The sequence below is a fragment of the Uloborus diversus genome, chromosome 4 (assembly GCF_026930045.1).
Source record: "Uloborus diversus isolate 005 chromosome 4, Udiv.v.3.1, whole genome shotgun sequence".
NCBI lineage: Eukaryota > Metazoa > Arthropoda > Arachnida > Araneae > Uloboridae > Uloborus > Uloborus diversus.
This window is the reverse complement of record NC_072734.1, coordinates 107794753-107814016: the sequence shown is the minus strand read 5'-3', so window position 1 is coordinate 107814016 and position 19264 is coordinate 107794753. Positions and strand designations below refer to the sequence as shown.

Below are 19264 nucleotides of genomic sequence, written 5' to 3'. Positions count from 1 at the left end.
CAAAAATGTCAGCCATGTACGATTGTTTTGCCAGCCAATATTTATCTTGCAACTAACTGGCGTACTGCATTTCGTTTTTTAAAATCAAAAAATGTCGTACCTCGTCCCTCAATTCAAAAATTCTTGATAGTACCTTACCACGTGAAAGCCAGCGAATCTCTGTATGAAGAAATAGGGAGTGGTGATCTACCTCCATTTCTTCACAAATTACGGAGCAAATGCGAGCCCTCGATTTTATGAAATTCACGATGTTTAATACTTCAGCCAAAAATAACTTCACAGCTCATTTGGTAAATTTTTTGCCATGAGAGCTTCACGATGGAGGAAACAAACATATGGTTTGAACATTTGGTTTACGATTTTTCACATTCGACAGAAACCCTATTATAGGTCCTGTCATTGTAGCAGCTCCGTCGGTGCAAACACTAGTGCAATTTTGCCGCTGAATCCCGTTACTTTACAGGTATTCATCTGTAACGCGGAATATCTCATCACCGGTTGCACGTTGAGAAAGTTCTTTGCAGAAAAGATAATGGTCTTTAAAGCGTCCCTCATCAACAAAGCGCACAATGGCTATGAGTTGTGCACAGCTTCCGATGTCTGTTGATTCAACTTGAAATGCAAATTTTCCAGCTACTAGTAATTTCTCTACCAATTTTGCTTCAATGTCACCCGACATGTCATCAGTTCGTCTCCGGATAGTGTCGTCAGAAAGTGGCACTCGGACCAGGGCTGTGGAGTCGGAGTCGGACTGATTTTGGGGTAAAGGAGTCGGAGTTGTTAGAAAACTTGCCGACTCCGACTCCGGGTTTCTTTTTTTCTTTCCTTTTCACTGACTCTCCTTGCATTTTTTAAAAACTGACTACCAATTGGTTCAATTACATGTATAAAAAGATACTAATGAGAAAATAACTGCCATTATGGCAATCAGCTAGCCTGAATGCTTACCGAACTTACTGTAGCCGTCCTCTAGTTTGCTTGCTTTTTAACTTAACTAATAGCGACTGTCAGCAAACGGTTTTGTTGAATAACATTTTCAAGTAATCACTTTCAAATAAAAATAGAAATATAGTGTTTTGTTCGATCTCAGTTATAAAATAGCGAAAGAAACGTAACAAATTAATAAGTCGAGGCCCGTAGCTAAGGTTGAAACGTTTAAGGATGATCGACAAATTCAAAAACGTTCTGGCGCGAAAGCACGAATCCAAAAGATCCGATGAAAAATAATCTAATGTTTTTTTCTTTATTAAGACTATTTCTATAAGCTTGGTTCTCACTAAAAAGTATAGAACAAAATAAGTGTAAATGATTTCTTGATTGCAACACTCAATAATTGCAGCTAATCTTAAAATCTTAATATTAAGGTTAATTCTAAAGCAGACAATAAAATTTAAATTAAAAATTTAGCGAAGAAGAAATATAGGTATAGTAAAAGCTATTCGTACAAATTTGTATACCGGCCGCATTTTGTGTAAAATTAGCTCCTGATGTATATGTGCCCTATTTTCGTTGAAATTTGATTGATGAAATATAATTTAAAATATATTCGCGAAAATTTTCAGAATTAAAGTATTTATAAACTCTGAAATTAACTTTGGGTGTCGTCTACCTGATGGGTGTCACCCAGGGAAAACCACCCCCTCTCAAGAACTTGGATTTAGAAAAAAAAAAAGCTTTTTTTCTCTCAAGTTACAGCTTTTAAAAATTTAAAGCACACGATTTGATCAATATCTATTTGTTAAACATTAAAGGGGGGCAAATTGCAGATAATCCTTTTCAAATTTTTTAAAAGGGATTTTTAAGTCATCTCACTTCTTAACTCGTAACTGTTGGAAAATTTGATTTTTAAATTGAATTTCTAACGTTGTATGCGTCTTGGGTTTACAATAAAAAACAAAATGCGAAATTTTCATGAAAAGGAATCAATATTTCAATCTCTGTTTAGAGGTTTTCCCCCTTCCCCTGAAGGGAGAGAGGGAGTTGAAAAAATACAATTAAAAAAAAATCAAAAACATCCGGAGTCGGGCGTTTCAAAATCCAGGAGTCGGGGTCGGAGTCGGCCATTTTCCTTCCGACTCCGCAGCCCTGACTCGGACCACCTCCTTCTCTGCTCCCTGTCCTAGCCTTCCCCGTACAATTTCTTTGCACGCTGGTAAAATAAGCGTTTCACCGATAGTGTGTGGATTTTTCGTTTCTTGTATGGTTTTAATTTCTAGTTTGCTAAGTCTCGGAACCGAGCTTTGAGAAACTACGATGGAATGAAATGAGTATCGGAACTGGAAAAGAGGAAAACAAAAGTTAAATCTGGGGCTAAAATTCTGGTCGGGAGGGCACGATCCCTGGCTGGGGGAGGGGGCCATACTCCAGTTAGCGAATGATTTAGAAAAAATCGGTATTATTAGATTATTTTTCGTGGAAATTAAAATTTCTTTTCAAAGACTGAAGGTAATAGGATTTCAAGAAATTTAAAAGAGGTGGGGCAGCAAATCCCGCCTCTCCCCTTGTTGGATATGTCTTATTACACATGATCGACAGGGTGAATTGAGAAGTTACAGAACAATACAAACGCTATTCGGTCGCAACCAGAGGCGTAGCTAGACCCGACTTTCGGGGGGGGGGGGGGTTACTTCATTTATATATAGGTATGTATGTGTATATATATGTGTGTGTGTAATTTTTTTTAGTATTAAAAAAAAATAAGAGGGAGGTGAATCTTGCATACTTTGGAATGGGGTGCCCAAAATCCGATACTTGTGACAAACAAAAAAGCAAAGAAAATTTTTTTTTCATATTTTTTTAATGTTATAGAAAATTCCACTTTTTTTTTTTTTTTCCCTCCATTTAATTTAAAGTGAAATTTTCTAGCAACGGTCTTGTCAAAACCAGTCTATCCAAATCAGGGGGAAGTCAAATATCTGATGAGCGTGTTCCGTTCATTTCAGTGTGACTGCTTAATTTAGAGGCTAACACACATTTACAAAAGTTGCCATCCCTGAAAGCTATTTTTCATTTCCGCCTGTAAACTGGATGTTTGACTTTCAATCTCATCGGTGGTCAGACTATAAAGACTTTTTTTACTAATTTGGTTTGCACTAAAAGTATGAAATAAAATAAAAAAAGACTTCTTGAATTATGACCCGCAAAAAATGTAATTGCTTTTCATATCGTTATATTTATATGTTGCTTTTTATGTATTTACATTTATGCTAATTCTAAAGCAATTAATAAAACTTGAATAAAAAAAGTTAGGGAAGAAATATAGGCGGTAGAAAGTTATTCGCTCAAATGTGCATACCATCTGTTCTCCTCTCAAGTCTTTATTAACACGCTTTTATTAGCTTCACCTGTATGTATGTATGTATGTATGTATCTTGTAATGGAATCTTGCAGCTCAAATTTCGCCCACTACCTGCGATCGGATTCTTTTGAAATTTGGCACGCGATCTCAGACCCGATGACAATGCAATATTCTATAATCAAATTAATTAACTCTTTTAATTGTGAGTTTCCTCCAATTTTAATCAATATTTTGGCATAAATCCAACAATGTGAAAAAGGAAAAATTAAAAAAAATACATCAAAAAATACTCGCAAAAATTATTTAAAAATATCTACAAAAACCTTTAATTTTTCTGCATCAGACAAAATTTGTTCCAATGTTCCAAGGTAATTAGAACATCAAATATAACTGTTTTTAACTAATTTCATGCCAAAATTGAGGTGAGCCTTCAATTGGAAATTTATTGCTGATGAGACCATTGTTGAACAAAACTTTTATTCAAATGCATCTCAAATTTTCAAAGTAATGTAAATATGATTTCCGCAAACATACATCGATGACTCACAGTAGCTTCCCATCGGGGTGCCCTTGTCTTAACTTTGAGATATTACCTCGCACTCGTTTCATAAATAATTTCGTCAATTAAGTCCCAATCTGATTCAAATTTTCATATACCGCACAAAAAAAAAAAAAAAAAACCTTTGCCTGATAATTCTCTAACAAAAGACTAAAAAACAGAAAAATAAAATAATAGTTTAAAAAACTAAAAAAAAACACGCTTTCGTAGCAAAATGAACTAAAAAGTGAAAAATAATCTTTGGATGATAGTAGTTGACCAATCAACTTAATTTTAATGGAATACAAAAAAGCGTGGGGGGCTTCTTATCAGTTGTCTTGAATTTCTTCCATTTAATGTCCAAGCAAAAATGTAAATAGACAGCACCCCACGCTTTTTTGTATTACATTAAAATTCAGTTGATTGGTCAACTACTATCATCCAAAGATTATTTTTCACTTTTTAGTTCATTTTGCTACGAAAGCGTGTTTTTTTAGTTTTTTAAACTATTATTTTATTTTTAATTTTATTAGCTGCTTTACAATTTACATAAATATCTATTTGAGAGAGCAACAGCAATTTTCGAGTTTTATAATAAACAGAAATCTTTTTTATTTTCTACTTTTTAATGCGAACCAAGCTAATAGAAATAATCTAGATTCATTTCGTTTTTAAACATTTTATTCATGTAATGTTCTGCAGTTTTTTTTTTTTTAATTAAAATTAAATTACCTTCAGAAGGGTCCGATGGAACTAATGCTGCTTTGCAGACTGTACTTCGTTTTCTTCAGACGTCATTAACTTTTAGAGCAATCCTTTTCGTCATTTTAATTTTTTTCTTTGGGTTTAAAAAAGCTTGTTATCGGTTTTGCTCGCTTCATTATGCAACAACTTTCACTTAGAATGTACTATTTTAAACAGACTGTACCTTTCCAAAAGAATACGCAGTAAATATTGGCTGAAAAATCAATGTGATTGCAATGGATACTCTAGTTAGCAAAGGTCGTTTTGACTATGACCTATGACACACACAAGGCCAGACCAACAAAAACCTCTATCGTCTCGAATTCCGGTTATGCTATCATTTTCGGATTCGAAGCCCAGTGATCTTTAAAGCAGCAAACAAAAACATTTTCTTCAACTCAGAAACAGAGGAATTGTCTTCAAGAGCTGAGGAGGCAGTGGAAAAAAGGGAGAAATGCGTTCCACGAAGTCTTTCCAGGAAGATTAACCAAAGGACAGTCGTTTCGCGCACTTTCTTGGAAGAAGAGTAAAGGGTTGAAATTCACAGGTTTGACATGTAAAATGAACATTTCCAAGTTCATGGTCATTCGAGTTAAAAGCCATTTCGCTCTGTTACCTGGATTAGTACTGTTCTTTGGTTGCTCTCTTTCTTAAAATTATGGTTCCTTAGAAAACCGAAATGATTGGAGTGAAAAGAAAGTAAGTTTTTTTCAAGTGATGAAAAAAGGAAAATCGTAGAATACTGGCCAAGTTAGATTTGCAGCAATTGCTAACCTCAAGAGGATAAATAATGAATCCAAAAAAAATAAATAAATCAGCGACCAAAAAGGAATAAGACTTTTTCTTGAAAAAGATATGCTTAAAGTTTCTTTTACTGTCAAAATGATTCCTTAAACTCGCAATAAAGCACTTAATAATGTAGTAATAGAATAAATACCTAACAAAACTAATAAAGAGGAATTTTAATCAAGAGCCCATATTGTCTTTAGTATCGATTTCAAATTTTCACCATCATATTTCAAATTTCTATGAAAAGTTTTTTAAAGCCCCGTATCTCAAGACCTCTTTATCTCGGTTTTTTTCTTTAATGTGAAATTCGAAATATACAGATTCGACTGTATGCAATATTCCCACTGTGCGGCTCATAAAATTAAACATATTTAACAATTTGTAGAATCTATGACAAAGAAAGGCTGCATATACGTGGATTTAACAAATCAATCTCATTTCTAAAGCGAAGTGTCAAATTTTCACTCAATTATCAAATTGTCGCAGCAGAGGGAGGCGTGTTTATACTTGAGGGTCACTCATGGAGCGAAGTGAATTTTTGACCTTTGTTACTCAGAAAAAAAAAAGTAGTTTTGATTTTTTTCTTTTTTTTTCTTTCTCTTCTCTCTTCTTTTTAACCCTTGGTTTTGCACCATATTTCCAACCCTGTATATACATATATATCTTAATATATAAAAATCTTCTGTGCGGACGTTTGTCACCATAAGGCTTTTAAACGGCTGGACCGATTTTGATCAAATTTTTTGTGTAATTAAGTTGTGGCAAGCATGGTTTCGAAGCGCGATGGATCGAATCGGAAACGTTTTTGTTAATTAATTTAAAAATTGAATGATTATGTCTCCCAAATGATTAATATTTATTTTAATCTATTGTTGAGCAAGAACTGAAATAAATATTTTACCCGTTGCCAAAGGACGATAAGAAAGCCAGCTCTGCTTTTTGTAATGAAATTTCCTACTGTGGTATGTCAGTTCAGAATAGATAAAACGTAGAGAGAGAGAGTGAAACCTTCATTTTTCTTGAAATCAACGATTTTAGGTCCCGTGATATATTTTTAAGTAAAGTACTGAAAGGTTCACGCAAAACGTGTGTTCTGTCGTCATAGTTGAACCATGTGACCGGATCGGTGCTTTAGGTTTTCCTAACTAAATGATCAGAAAGTACCGTATCTAGCAACATTTGTTTCTCGGCTGAAATCCATCTGAGTTTTGGCACCAATGTCAAGAATACTTTAAGGATTATCTAACTAATCGGTACATTATTATAGGAAAAGATGATGGAGTTTAAAGACGAAACAAATTTTATTTTCGTCGAGGTAAATTACAGCAGGGTAGTTCGGTGCACAAAAGATCAGTGCAGTGGAAGATCTTTATCTTTGGTGGAAAGAACAAATTAGGCAATATATGAAATTTAAAAAGTTTTCGTTCAAAAGATCGGACCGCTAATCGGTCGGAGTTGGCTTCGCTCACTGATTGGCTGGATTACAGTAACGTGGTGACTTGGCGACTTTGGCTATAAACAATAGAGTTGCGTGATCATTTGTTTACATTTTAAAGCTACTGTTAATGTAATTTATTGTATTTTTTGTTTATTTGGCGAAATATTTCAAATTGCAAAGAATTGTTTTCCGTTTTTAAAGAGTCTTTAGTCATTTTAGTTGAAGAATGTGTTTATTTTACATCGGGAGGGAGGGGGGAGGGATGAGTGATTTTCGCTCATTCAGAGAACCGTTTTTACATTTATCATTTTTCTAAGCGTTATCCGTTCGATTGTTTTATTCTTTTTCATATGGGGGACGTTGCAGCGGGATTTCCCGTTTGTTCCAGATGGGTAGTTAGATTTTTACACTTAATATCTGAGAACGGTTTTTATCCTTTGAGTATGGCTGAAGAAACAAACCATCATGTACGAGAGAAAAAATTGTTAAAAAAACAACTGCTCAGTAGGCATTAGATAAATCAAGTTGTATACGCATTCCGACACCATAGCAGCTTAAAACATTTTTTTACTTATTTTTTTCAACAGAACGGTTCAAACACTTTGTAGTTTATTGAAATTTTTTAACTTCTCAATTTACAAAGTTTGAACAGAACAACGTCTGTCGGGTCCTCTAGTATATTATATCTTAATATATAAAAATCTTCTGTGCCGACGTTAGTCACCATAAGGCTTTTAAACAGCTGGACCGATTTTGATCAAATTTTTTGTGTGTAATTAAGTTGTGGCAAGCATGGTTTCGAAGCGTGAAGGATCGAACCGGAATTGTTTTTGCTAATTAATTAATTTAAACATTGGATGGTTATGTCTCCCAAATGATTAATATTTATTTCAACCTATTGTTGAGCGAGAACTGAAATAAATATTTAACCCGTTGCCAAAGGACAATAAGAAAGCCAGCTCTGCTTTTTATAATGAAATTTCCTACTAAAGTAAAGTACTGTGATGAGTCAATTGAGAATAGATAAAACATAGAGAGAGAGAGTGAAGCCTTTATTTCTTAAAAGCAACGATTTTAGTTCCCGTGATATATTTTAAAGCAAAATTTGTTTCTCGGCTGAAATCCATCTGAGTTTCGGCATCAATGTCAAGAATACTTTAAGGATTATCTAACTAATCAGTACATTATTAAAAGAAAAGATAACGGAATTTAAAGACGAAACAAATTTTATTTTCGTCCAGATAAACTACAACAGGGTAGTTCTGTACACAAAAGATCAGTGCAGTCGTGGAAGATCCTTATCTTTGGTGGAAAGAATAAATTAGGCAATGTATGAAGTTTAAAAAGTTTTCGTTCAAAAGATCGGACCGCTAATCAGTCGGAGTTGGCTTCGCTCACTGATCGGCTGGGTTACAGTAACGTGTTGGCTTGGCGATTTCGGCTATAAACAATAGAGTTGCGTGATCATTTGTTTACATTTTAAAGCTACTGTTAATGTAATTTATTGTATTTTTTGTTTATTTGGCGAAATATTTCAAATTGCAAAGAATTGTTTTTTGTTTTTAAAGAGTTTAGTCATTTTAGTTGAAGAATGTTTATTTTACATCGGGAGGGGGAGATAGGGATGAGTAATTTTCGCTTATTCAGAGAACTGTTTTTACCTTGATCATTTTTCTAAACGCGATATCCTTTCGATTGCTTTATTCTTTTTCATATGGGGGATGTTGCAACGGGATTTCCCGTTTGTTCTAGATCGGTAGTTAGATTTTTACACTTAATATCTGAGGATGCTCTTTATCCTTTGAGTATGGGTGAAGAAACAAAGCATCAACTACGGGAGAAAACATAGTAAACAAAACAACTGCTACAAAGTTTGAACAGAACGACGTCTGTCGGGTCCTCTAGTATATATATATATGTGTGTGTGTGTGTGTGTGTGTGTGTGAAAGGTCTATTGCGCTCCCTCTCCCGGTCGGGAGGGAGAAAAATCAATCTGCACGAGTACGTACTGCCTTCCAGATATTTACTTTTATCTGAAGTCGTATGTTACTTTACAAGCCATATGTAGGTTATCCAGTTAGTGTAGCAGGTCACTTACGGCTAGGGTAGTGACCCATTTCATTCGCTCCGACGCGCGAACTCTGCGTTTCCCTTTCGGTAGGGGGCACACCTACATAACGGGCACTGAACGTTTTCCCTGGCAGGTATTTACTTTCCTCCGATTTCCATTTCCTTGTTTCTCGAGCGCGCGAATTAAAAAGTTTTGTTTGCTCTAAATACCTTTCGCTTTTTTTCCCCTGGCGTTTGTATGCTAAGTTGGAATATTGCTTTTTGTTGTCCTTTCTCTTTCAACCACTGTTTTATTTAGACTGTCTTCAATGAAGAAAATATTTTTTTCTCTTTTCAATTTCCCTTTTCCTTGGCGACATATATAGGGAAGGTTTTGCGAATTTTAAGCTCTTGGGAACCGCCAGTTCCGATTAGTAGGTGATGGCGTTCTACCTTTTAAAATCCTTCTCACTGAGCCTCTCAATCAGAATAAGTTACGTCTCTGTTTAACAAAGTAAATGGAAAAACTGAAGCAGATTTTATTTCGTGCTATACACCTACCATCATGAGAGATTTGTATTTCATTTCTAAAGATATGTGTGCTAGGATTTAAGGAATCTTTTCGATATCCTATGTATGAATAAATGAAACAGCCTTCCTAAAATTGTGCGTGTGTAGTAGTTAAGCACTCTTCACTTGCACGTGTAGGAATAAACATCCATAATCGGGGACTATTGGATTGCAATTTCGCTTAAAATACCTTGAGAAGCAGGGAGCAAAACGTCGGAAAGTCCAAGCATCCGGTCGGATGTGTAAATTTGATTGCCGAAACAACCTGCAAAAACGCATTTTTCTCGATTAAAAATGGCGTCTGCGCCTATCACTCAGCCTCACGACCTTCAACTCTCCCTAAGAAATCAGTTTTGAGTGGATTTAAGCGAGCAGAATTGATTAAACATTACATTCTACATTAATGCTCGAATGTGAAATAGCGATTGATACTCATAGCAAGGCCACCAAGAGCTAAAAGGCTAGTTTCCTAGTCCTAGGAAGGAAATCGCCGGACATGCGCGCGAAGATCGGCGATTTCCCAACTAATTAAACCAGGCCTTTAAGCTGGCCCCTTGTCAGTTTGATCACTGTCCCCCTTTTTCCCCATAAAAAATCACAGAACCCGAGCCCCCCCCCCCCCCCCCACACACACACAAACGCACGACTTGGTCCCTAGTTTTTGACTAGGCTGACATGGTCTGTTGTCGGTCCTGACACAAAGTAATTTCCCAATCCTGATGTGTCGGCGAAAATGCGATCCTTTTCAATGAAATGATTGCCAAGCTTAACTATTTGTGTATTAAACCGTTAGCGAAGTAAAGATTTGCAAATCTAATAGTATAAGTAATTGATTCAAAGTGGGATGTATGCTATTGTTTGATACATTAGTACAACATTCAATAATTTTTACCTCTTGCTGAATTTTTTTGGACTTTGTACGACAGAGGAGAGATTCCTGTGTCCTTGGCAACCCTGATAGTTTTGAAATTACATATAACTTAAGTAAAAAATCACTTCTAGTTTAAAATTTGAATTATTTCCTAGTCTAAATATTTTGTTTTGAAATTATTAAACTGTGAACAGCAATTACTAATACTAAACAAAGACTTAAATACTAATGCAATGAGAGTTAATTAATAACAATATTAGTTATGGTATTATTCATGTGCTGCAAATATGGTCCTTGAAGACTTTAAAAAATTTATATCAATTATAGGACAATAAAATGTGTTAAATTTCTTCAATTGATTATAGAATTAACTTTGATTTTACTTGGGTAATCTCAATGTCAGAAAAGATTAAAGGACACTAATATTCTTAGCTGTATTTGTTTTAATATGTTTACTTTTCCCCCCACCACTTTTTTTTCTATTAAATATTAAAAAAAAGTTATCCTTTAAGCAACTATTTTTGGTTAATTATCTTATTATACTAGGACTTGTATGATGTGTAAGGTTTTTCTGCACAGATGTTCGATTTGGACATTTCTACAAAAAGCATACTTCACACTGTAACATAGACTTTGGTATGCGTCCCCTCCCTGGCAGGATTTATAAGTGTGTCCCTACAATGAGATTTTCTTTTAATTTTAACTTAAGTGTTATTTTTTGTACCCTCATACCTCTTGCCCCCTCCCCCTCCTGACGCCATCGGGTTGTCATGTATGCCACCGATTTCACCTCTTGGATAAAAAGAAACAATCATATTCTTAAACAATGTAGCTGGTTTATTTTCCATAATTTTGAAGTCAGTGTATAGAGTGCTTGTGATTCCTCATTTTAGACAGTACTAATTGAGCAGTACTTGTAAGCAGTATTAATTATGATATTTATGCATTTGGTAGTTGAATTTTAAAGTACAGTGAAACTTCTCTGGAGCGACCACTCTCTGTTCCTGAAAAAAACGGTCGTTAATGGAGGTTGATCGCTCTTAGAGGTCCTTTTCCGACATGCAAATATAGCACCATAGTTGCTATTTACCTTCTTCCTGCAGTATATTAATCAAGAACATTGATAAAAATGTATTTAAATAAACTTTTTTTGATTTTAAATGTAAAATATACTTTTACATGATTTTTCTATTAAAACACTAATAGCTTTAAAATATGAAGAGATTCGTTTGCTTCAGATTTTTCCTAAAACAACTTTAGTTTCTAGTTTCAGTTGCAAAAATAAATTAATAATGTGTAATTATTAGTACAAAATAACATGATCTATTTCTGTTAGTTTATTGTGCTGACAGCTTTGGTCGTACAGTATCCCTCAACTCCGCATTTTCTTCATTGGATTCTGTGTGCCTGAAAGACACTTTTTTTTACCGCTAATTTCCTTTCTAATTTTCCATTCTCTTGCGAGTTTATGACTTCTACATGTTTCTCGAGCGTGAGATAACTCGCTTTTTTTTTAAATTTTGACTGATCTATTCACTGAAACCAATTCTTGAGCTACTCAAATGCACGAAAAATAGATTTTGTCCACTCTGATGAACCAGGAATGCTCCATTCTAGCCCCTTCTCCTAAAGCAACCAAGAAATTCTTAGAAACAACCTTTTAACAAAGTTTGAGATTTGCATGGACCACCTTAGCTTCCCAGGCATCCGAATAACAATGTCCAATAGGTATTTTAGCCAGGGTTGGCAAAAACCCGGGTTTTTTTTAAAAAAGCCCATGGACCCAGGGTTTTTTGGGTTTTTTTAAATAAAACCCAAAAAAAACCAACTAAAGTTGGGTTTTTAAAAAGAAATGTAGGTTTTTTTTTCTTTTTTTAGGGAACATGTGCTATACTTATAGCATATTGTAGTGCAAGTATATGGACAAAGTGCAAAAATTGCAGGGTTCCCACGGTCCTTAAAAGTCCTTAGAAACTCCTTAGTTTTGATTTTGAAAAATAAGGGCCCTTAAAAGTCCTTATTTTTGGTTTAAGGTCCTTAGTTTTCTTTCCTGGTCCTTAGTTTCCACTACTGTTCGCAATTTAAAAATTTTTAATTGTCAGTGATGATAAAGTTCTTTTTTCCTTACACCACTTCCTTTCGCCTACATTGGGACCCTCTTCTTCGAGAGTTTCTGAGTGTAGACGAAGAACGTGTAGGGGGGTACAGTATCTTCATTTCCACTCTTGTTAGACTGGGAATTTGGTAGCAATCCAGTCAACACCGTGCTTTTGGATCGTAAAGGGGAAATACTAGGTTTGGATTTGGATTAGCAGTTGAGATGTGTTGACTATAATGGATGGCAATGGCTGTTTGGTAGTTCGCCACCTTATCTCTGTTTTCTCATTCTATACCCAGGAAGTATAACAGATTGTTTTGTCTCAAGTTCAATGAAACTATTATCGCGGATTATGCTGGGGATCCCTTTAGGGCCTTTGTACACTCGGAGTAAACACACGACGCGACCGATAAGCACCCACTTCATAAAACCTCATTAGACGCGGGGGGTACCCAAATCATCAGACAAGTTCCAGTGTGAACTGCTCTGGCAACTTAATAGGCAACATCAAATGGTGATCGAGCTCTCGCTCGCGCAACGGCTCATTTATATGCGTTATGAATTTTCTACTGTAAATTTTCGGTACTATTTTTAATGTTGCCTCATGTTTAAAGCATGTAATTATTTATTTTTTTCAGTAAAATGAAATATATATATTGGATGCCATACTATTCTAGTGTTCAATCGATTTAAGCAGTAATGATTAATTTTGTATATTTATATTTCAAAATATAAAACATATTTTAGAGCTTTAACTTGGTTTATTTTATCTTAACTGTTTGTCTTAAGAGAAAACAGAGAAGTAAAATAATAATTATAATTAAATGCTGTTATGACTTTTTTAAAGCTGATTTGGGGTCCTAATCTCATTCTGTAGGTTGAAAAAAACAAGTCTTTAACTAATGATACTATGCAATAAAAAAGACCATTGTGACGCAACTCTAACTGTGCATCACGCAATACTTCCAATATATACTGTCAGCCCCACTTAATCGGGTATCGGATGAACGGATATTCGCTTATTTGAATAAAATCTCCTGGAACCGAATATTTCCCCATAGACGCAATGTTAAAGATCTCCAATATGAATTTTTAAAAATAAGTACCGTAACATATTAAGTACCAAAAGGTAAGTAAATAAGAGTTAAAGAAAAGAAAAGTCAATAGCATAAAATAAATTATTTTGATTCAACACTTTTTTTTAAAAGTAGATATTAAAATGTTTATCATAAATGCAAAAGTTATTGAATGTTTTGTACATACTAAGAGCTAATTAATTGCTTTTTATTTAATCATTTTGGTACTCTTTGTCATTTAGTGAAATCCATGTAAGCATTTTTTTACGCAAGATTATGAATTGACCTGTTTTGTTCTTGCATATCATTAATGTATGGGCTGTATAATGTGCTTTTTTTCTGCAAGTTGTTGCCTAAAAAAATCTGCTGCATATTGTACTCTAATATAAAAACATTCAGTGTTCAACATAAAATTGCTGCCAGTTAGGAATTGACAAAGGAAAAAAAAGTTCAGATCACAAATTTTATTAGTTCTGAAAACCTTTTTGGTTTAGTTAAAAAGTAATAAATATTTTTGGGTCTGGTTCTGTAATCTAATGATGACTAGTTAAAGTGTTATTTTTTTTGGGGGGGGGGATATTTTCAAACTGAAGGGGGTTTATATATTCGTTATATGTATGTAATTAAAAAAAACATTTAACATAAAATTGAGGGGAAAGATATTTTTCCCTGTTAAAAGAATTTTGTGCTTTAAAATTGCTTTAAATTAGTCTTACCATCCACACTGCTATAGCATTTTGCGTTGATTGATTTTAATTAGCATTGTTTAGGTCCTTAATTTTTTGAAAAAGTCCTTAGAAAGTGCTTAGAAAGTCCTTAGTTTTTATTTTGAAAAAGGAGTGGGAACCCTGAATTGTCTTCGGGTAAAAAAGCTGGGAAACTAGTTAAAATTCGGCGTTTTCAGAAGAAAAGTATAAAAGACGAAAAAACCCACGAATGGTGAAGTTTGATTTTTTAATTTTCATCATTACCAACAGTTAGGGAAAAGTTACTTCTCGAGTGATAAAATCTATTGTTCGTTTTTAATTACTACATTTTTTTTGCATTTTACTTTATTGTATTTCATTTTGTTATGCAAAACTACTGTAGAACCTCAAGTAGTTTAAATCCCTTTTTACTGAATTCCAGCTTAATCAAAACATTTCTTTGAATTTTATGTTGCCTGTTTTTCTATTTCTGTGTACAGATTAAGAAATATTAAACTTTTTCGTAAGATAATGAAAATACTGTACATGTTCTGTTTTCTATCAACCGTTTGAAAAATCTGTTTATTTCTAAAAAATATACCTTGTGTTTATTCGCGATTTAGAACGTGTTGGTTAGCAGAAAATAATTCAAATGAAAGCCTTTTAACTAAATTAGTTTCCTCTGTACAATCTACATATATTGAGAAAATCAGACGTGACAGGACTTGGTCCAGATGATTTGAGTTATTTTTTGACCAGTTAAAGAAAAAAAGTTAAATACATTTATTTAAAATCTTTGAAGTATTTTTTTTTAATGCCCTTAAGAGTTAAGAAATACTATTAAAGTTCAAAATTCATTTTTTATATTCATTGTCTATGGTGAATAACAAATAAAAAAGAAGTTTAAATTGTAAAAGTATTTAAATTAATTAATATTTTTAAAAACTTCTCAGAAAATTTAAAAAAACCAAAAGTGGGCTAAATGGGTTTTTTCAAAAAAAAAACCATTGGGTCCAACCCAATCGAGTCCAATTCGGCCAACCCTGATTTTAGCATTAGTCATATATGGGGGAAAATCGGTGCCTCAGAAAAGTGGTCGCTATATAGAAGTGGTCGCTCATAGAAGTTTCACTGTATCATGAAATGCTATGAATACGTAATCCTATTTATTAAATGAAATTGTTACTTTTTGTTTACTCATTTTTTTTTGATAAAATAGCTGTTTAAAATTAAAACTTGGGAATAATTCTCTTTACAGCGTACATAAGCAGCTTAAGTGCTGAAAGTAAAGAAACTGCTGTCAGCCAACTTCTTTCTCATCTGCCATTGCTTCGTCCTGGAAACGAGGAGGCAAAAGCACAATACCTTAGGCTCATCCCCAAAATCTTAGCACATTCAATCGGACACAGCATTCATATTGAAGAAAGTAGGCAACTTCTATCGTATTCCCTCATTCATCCAGCCATATCCAATGAGGATCGCTGCACGTTAAATCGGTGGCTAAGGCAATTGGAAGACAGGATACACAATTCATCTGTATATACTTCTGCTTCGACCTACACCAACGGTGTTGTCATCAATTCTAATGGACCATTACAACAAACTAACACACTAGATAACTTTGGGAATTGCCAGTATAATGCCATGCCTCGCTTGGACATGTGGAGGTCAGGAGCCATTCTCGGCATGAATGGCAACTCCACTGTCGATGTGAATGGTTATTCTGTTCTGAATAACCTAGGAAGCAATAGTTTGCCTCCTGGTATTGGTAGTCAACACATGGCTCTTCATGGAATGAACTCTGCTCCTGGAGGTGTTTCAGCTCATCCTGGTAAGATATAAGATGTATTGAAGTATATTTGATTATTTGGCACAATGTATTCTTGAATCGGAACTTTTATTTAATCTCTCATAGTCTTTTTTATGTGTGGAATGACTTGTGTATACAGACCATTATAATGCACACCTTGCGGTCAGAGGTTTTGCATTATATTGGTTTGGCATTATATAAAGCATTTTACAAATTATTGCATTGAGTTATGTAATTTAAATGTATATTATCATTCAGAAATAAATATTTTTCATAATCAAAAGTGCATTATGGTGCTCTTTTGCTGGCTTTATGGTTTGCATAACCGCTGCAGCTTCAAGAACAGTCTGGTAATGTGAATACTAATTATTTAAAAGCTTTGAACTAAAATGGGAAGATTGCTTCTTCTCTTTCCAGTCTGAAAGTAGCCAGATTCGATCAGTAATTTCCAAAATTTCATGTTTTCGGACCCTTCTGCTAGAACATGTCGTGATGTCACTAGCTGGGTTTTTGCAATAATTCAATGTTTGAGTAATGCTCCGATAAACCATCAAGAGAGTTGACTTTTTGCACCGAAATGATTACAGTATGAGTTTACAATTCTGTGGGGGGGGGGGGGGGGGGAGAGAAAATGTCAGTTGACTGGTTTCTCAAATAAACTGTTCAATTAGTACCACTATAACCTGAAATAGGGACCTAGCACTAACACTCATCTGTCCTGTAATAAAAATGAAATGATATGAAACTTGCAGCTAATAGCTAGTTTTATGTAAAATAACCATGTCTTTAATAATTAATTGCTACAAAGTAATGAATTAATGTTTAATAAATGCACTACATGCATAATTGCTTGGTTATGTGATTGTCTGATAAAAATTTTTATTCAATTGTTGGCTCAAGGCTGAGACCCTACTCATAATGGAGATGTTCAACACAATCACAGCTTTATTTGTTTTTACCATGCATAACTTCGCATTTCATTGTGCTTTTTGTAAATTTTAATTCTGTCGCAATAAAACTTTTGAATTCTAGATGGCACTCAGACGTTGCCCATGCCTCATTCTCGGATCAAGAGGAGCAGCAGTCTCACGCCTCCTTGTAGTTTGACTCATCTAAATAACTGTTCACCATCATCCTTATCAAGTCATAACATGGACCAAGAGAATCTTATCCCTTTGAATGGTCCTTGTAGTTTACGTCCCGATCATGCACCATTATCACCACAGAGCAGCGTCACTTCATCGGGTAGCGGTAGTGAAAGCCAAAAAGATGAGAAAGATGTATTTAGTCAGGATGGAACGGGAATGAAAGGTTTGTAACCAAGATTTTGGAAGAAAGTTATTTATTCTCACTGTATAGTTTAAAGCTTAGAACATACCCATATTAAAGACTTGTAGCTAGCTATTCTATAATGTTAGCTTCTAGTAGAATCTTTGTTTTATGCTAATAGAAAGAGTGAGTTAACCTTGACATGTATAATTATTTTTTCAGTTTCTCTGAAAAAATAACTTGATGCTTCGTTTTGAAAAAAATTTTAATGAACCATTCAATCAATATTAGGATGGTCAAAAAAGTCAAATTTTGAATCGTCAGGTTCTTGCCCTCCAATTTCATTCCATGGCAACTAAAAGTAATTATTGCAAAATAAAATCTCAAAAAAGAGGTAGTTCAAGGAAGCTCAAGTTTCATAATTTATTGTCATTTTTTGGCCTTGTAATTAAAAAATTATCGAATAGTTTGTAAAACATTTAAAAGCAAGGTGACCACTGATTAGGAAAACAATTATCAGGGATTTGAAAGATTCCGGAAACTTTTTGGAAAGTAAAGGGGAATTCCAAAAAGACCACCCTAATTAATTCATTTCTATGAATGAGGCTACTTTCACTAGATTTACAGCAGTCTTCATATACTTAGAAATATGGGGTGGGGAGGTCAATTTGGCCCCCTTAGAAGAAATCTGCAAAATTTGCTGCATAATGTCATACATTTGTAAAAATTTGTTAACAATCTGTTTATTTAAAGGACCTAAAGATTTTAATTATATGCCCTTAAAATAATTAGCACTGTTCCAATTGCATTTCAGAATCTAGCGGCTAATGCTCTTTTATGTACGAAAACATTATGCATGCTTCAAATCCTTGCGGTGATATATTCCAAGAGGCATTTTTGAGTTTCTGCTCTATTTCAGCATCAGTAAATGTATTTGAATTTCTTTTTTTTTTCTTGAAAGGGGTTAAAATGACACCTTCCAACACTTCTAGGTGTAACCCGGTAGTTTGGGTTTAAAAAAAACTAATGAATGTTTTTAATGCACTTTCACAGTTTTTACGTAGTATACTCACAAGCTATGTATTACAAAAAAAAAAAAAAGTGACCTTGAAGTATTGAAGCTATGGGTAAATATTTTATTAACTTAGACTAACGTTTTCCTCACAATTTTGAATTAAATAGTTTTTTGGATGCTGGCTACGTAATAAGTTTTGAAATATAATTTGAAAAAACGTCTAAAAATAAAAATTAAATGTCTTTGAATGTTTTAAGTGTTGTAATACTGGGTTTGTTTTTCAGATGTTCCTTGCTGGCTTAAGGGACTGAGGTTACATAAATATGCCTACATTTTTAAAAATATGACTTATGAAGAAATGATGTCCATTTCTGAAGAAAAATTGGAAAAAATGGTAAAGTTGAAGGTTTTTATTAATTTCAGATTTTGTTTCTGAATTATAATTTGCTTTCAACAAATGTTTACAAATGTTTTATAGAATATCACTAAAGGTGCTAGACATAAAATAGTATTGAGCATTCAAAAGCTAAGAGAACGACAAGATTGTTTAAGGAGTTTGGAAAAGGTATTTTTTCCCATTATTTTATTCATTGAATTGAAGAAAAGGAAACAAATTACTGAATTCAATATTATTTTTATAGGATCTTCAAGAAGGTGAAGGAACTATACGATGTGCTATTAATGAAATTAAAGGCATGATTCAAACTCCCATCAAAGCATACACAAGCCCAAATTCATTTAATGAAAAAATCATAAGCAATGGTGAATCAGAATCATGTTCCGAACCTCCTAGTGCACCACCTAGCCCTACTAATGAAAGTGATGGTATATTACCAGTTGCTGATGGGGACTTACCTGGACAGATTACTCGTCTAATGGGCAAAAGTAGGGTATCATTTTTATTTCTAATTTATTAATATTGCTTTATAGATCGATACTTCATTTGTAGTGTCATATAATCTGGCTCTGATAAATCGACTTTGAATGAGCTGTGTGTATAATTCCATTTGTCA

General features: G+C 34.0%; 1 protein-coding gene across 1 annotated transcript in view; it reads left to right on the top strand.

Moving 5' to 3' along the window:
• LOC129221634 (protein Smaug homolog 1-like) overlaps nucleotides 1–19264 on the top strand; it is a 61612-nt gene that overhangs the window by 23367 nt on the left and 18981 nt on the right. Inside the window, exons 2-6 of the mRNA XM_054856159.1 lie at nucleotides 15416–15988; nucleotides 17000–17278; nucleotides 18536–18645; nucleotides 18730–18816; nucleotides 18893–19136. Coding sequence (XP_054712134.1) covers nucleotides 15416–15988; nucleotides 17000–17278; nucleotides 18536–18645; nucleotides 18730–18816; nucleotides 18893–19136 — 1293 coding nt within the window. The remainder of the gene's footprint in view (nucleotides 1–15415; nucleotides 15989–16999; nucleotides 17279–18535; nucleotides 18646–18729; nucleotides 18817–18892; nucleotides 19137–19264) is intronic.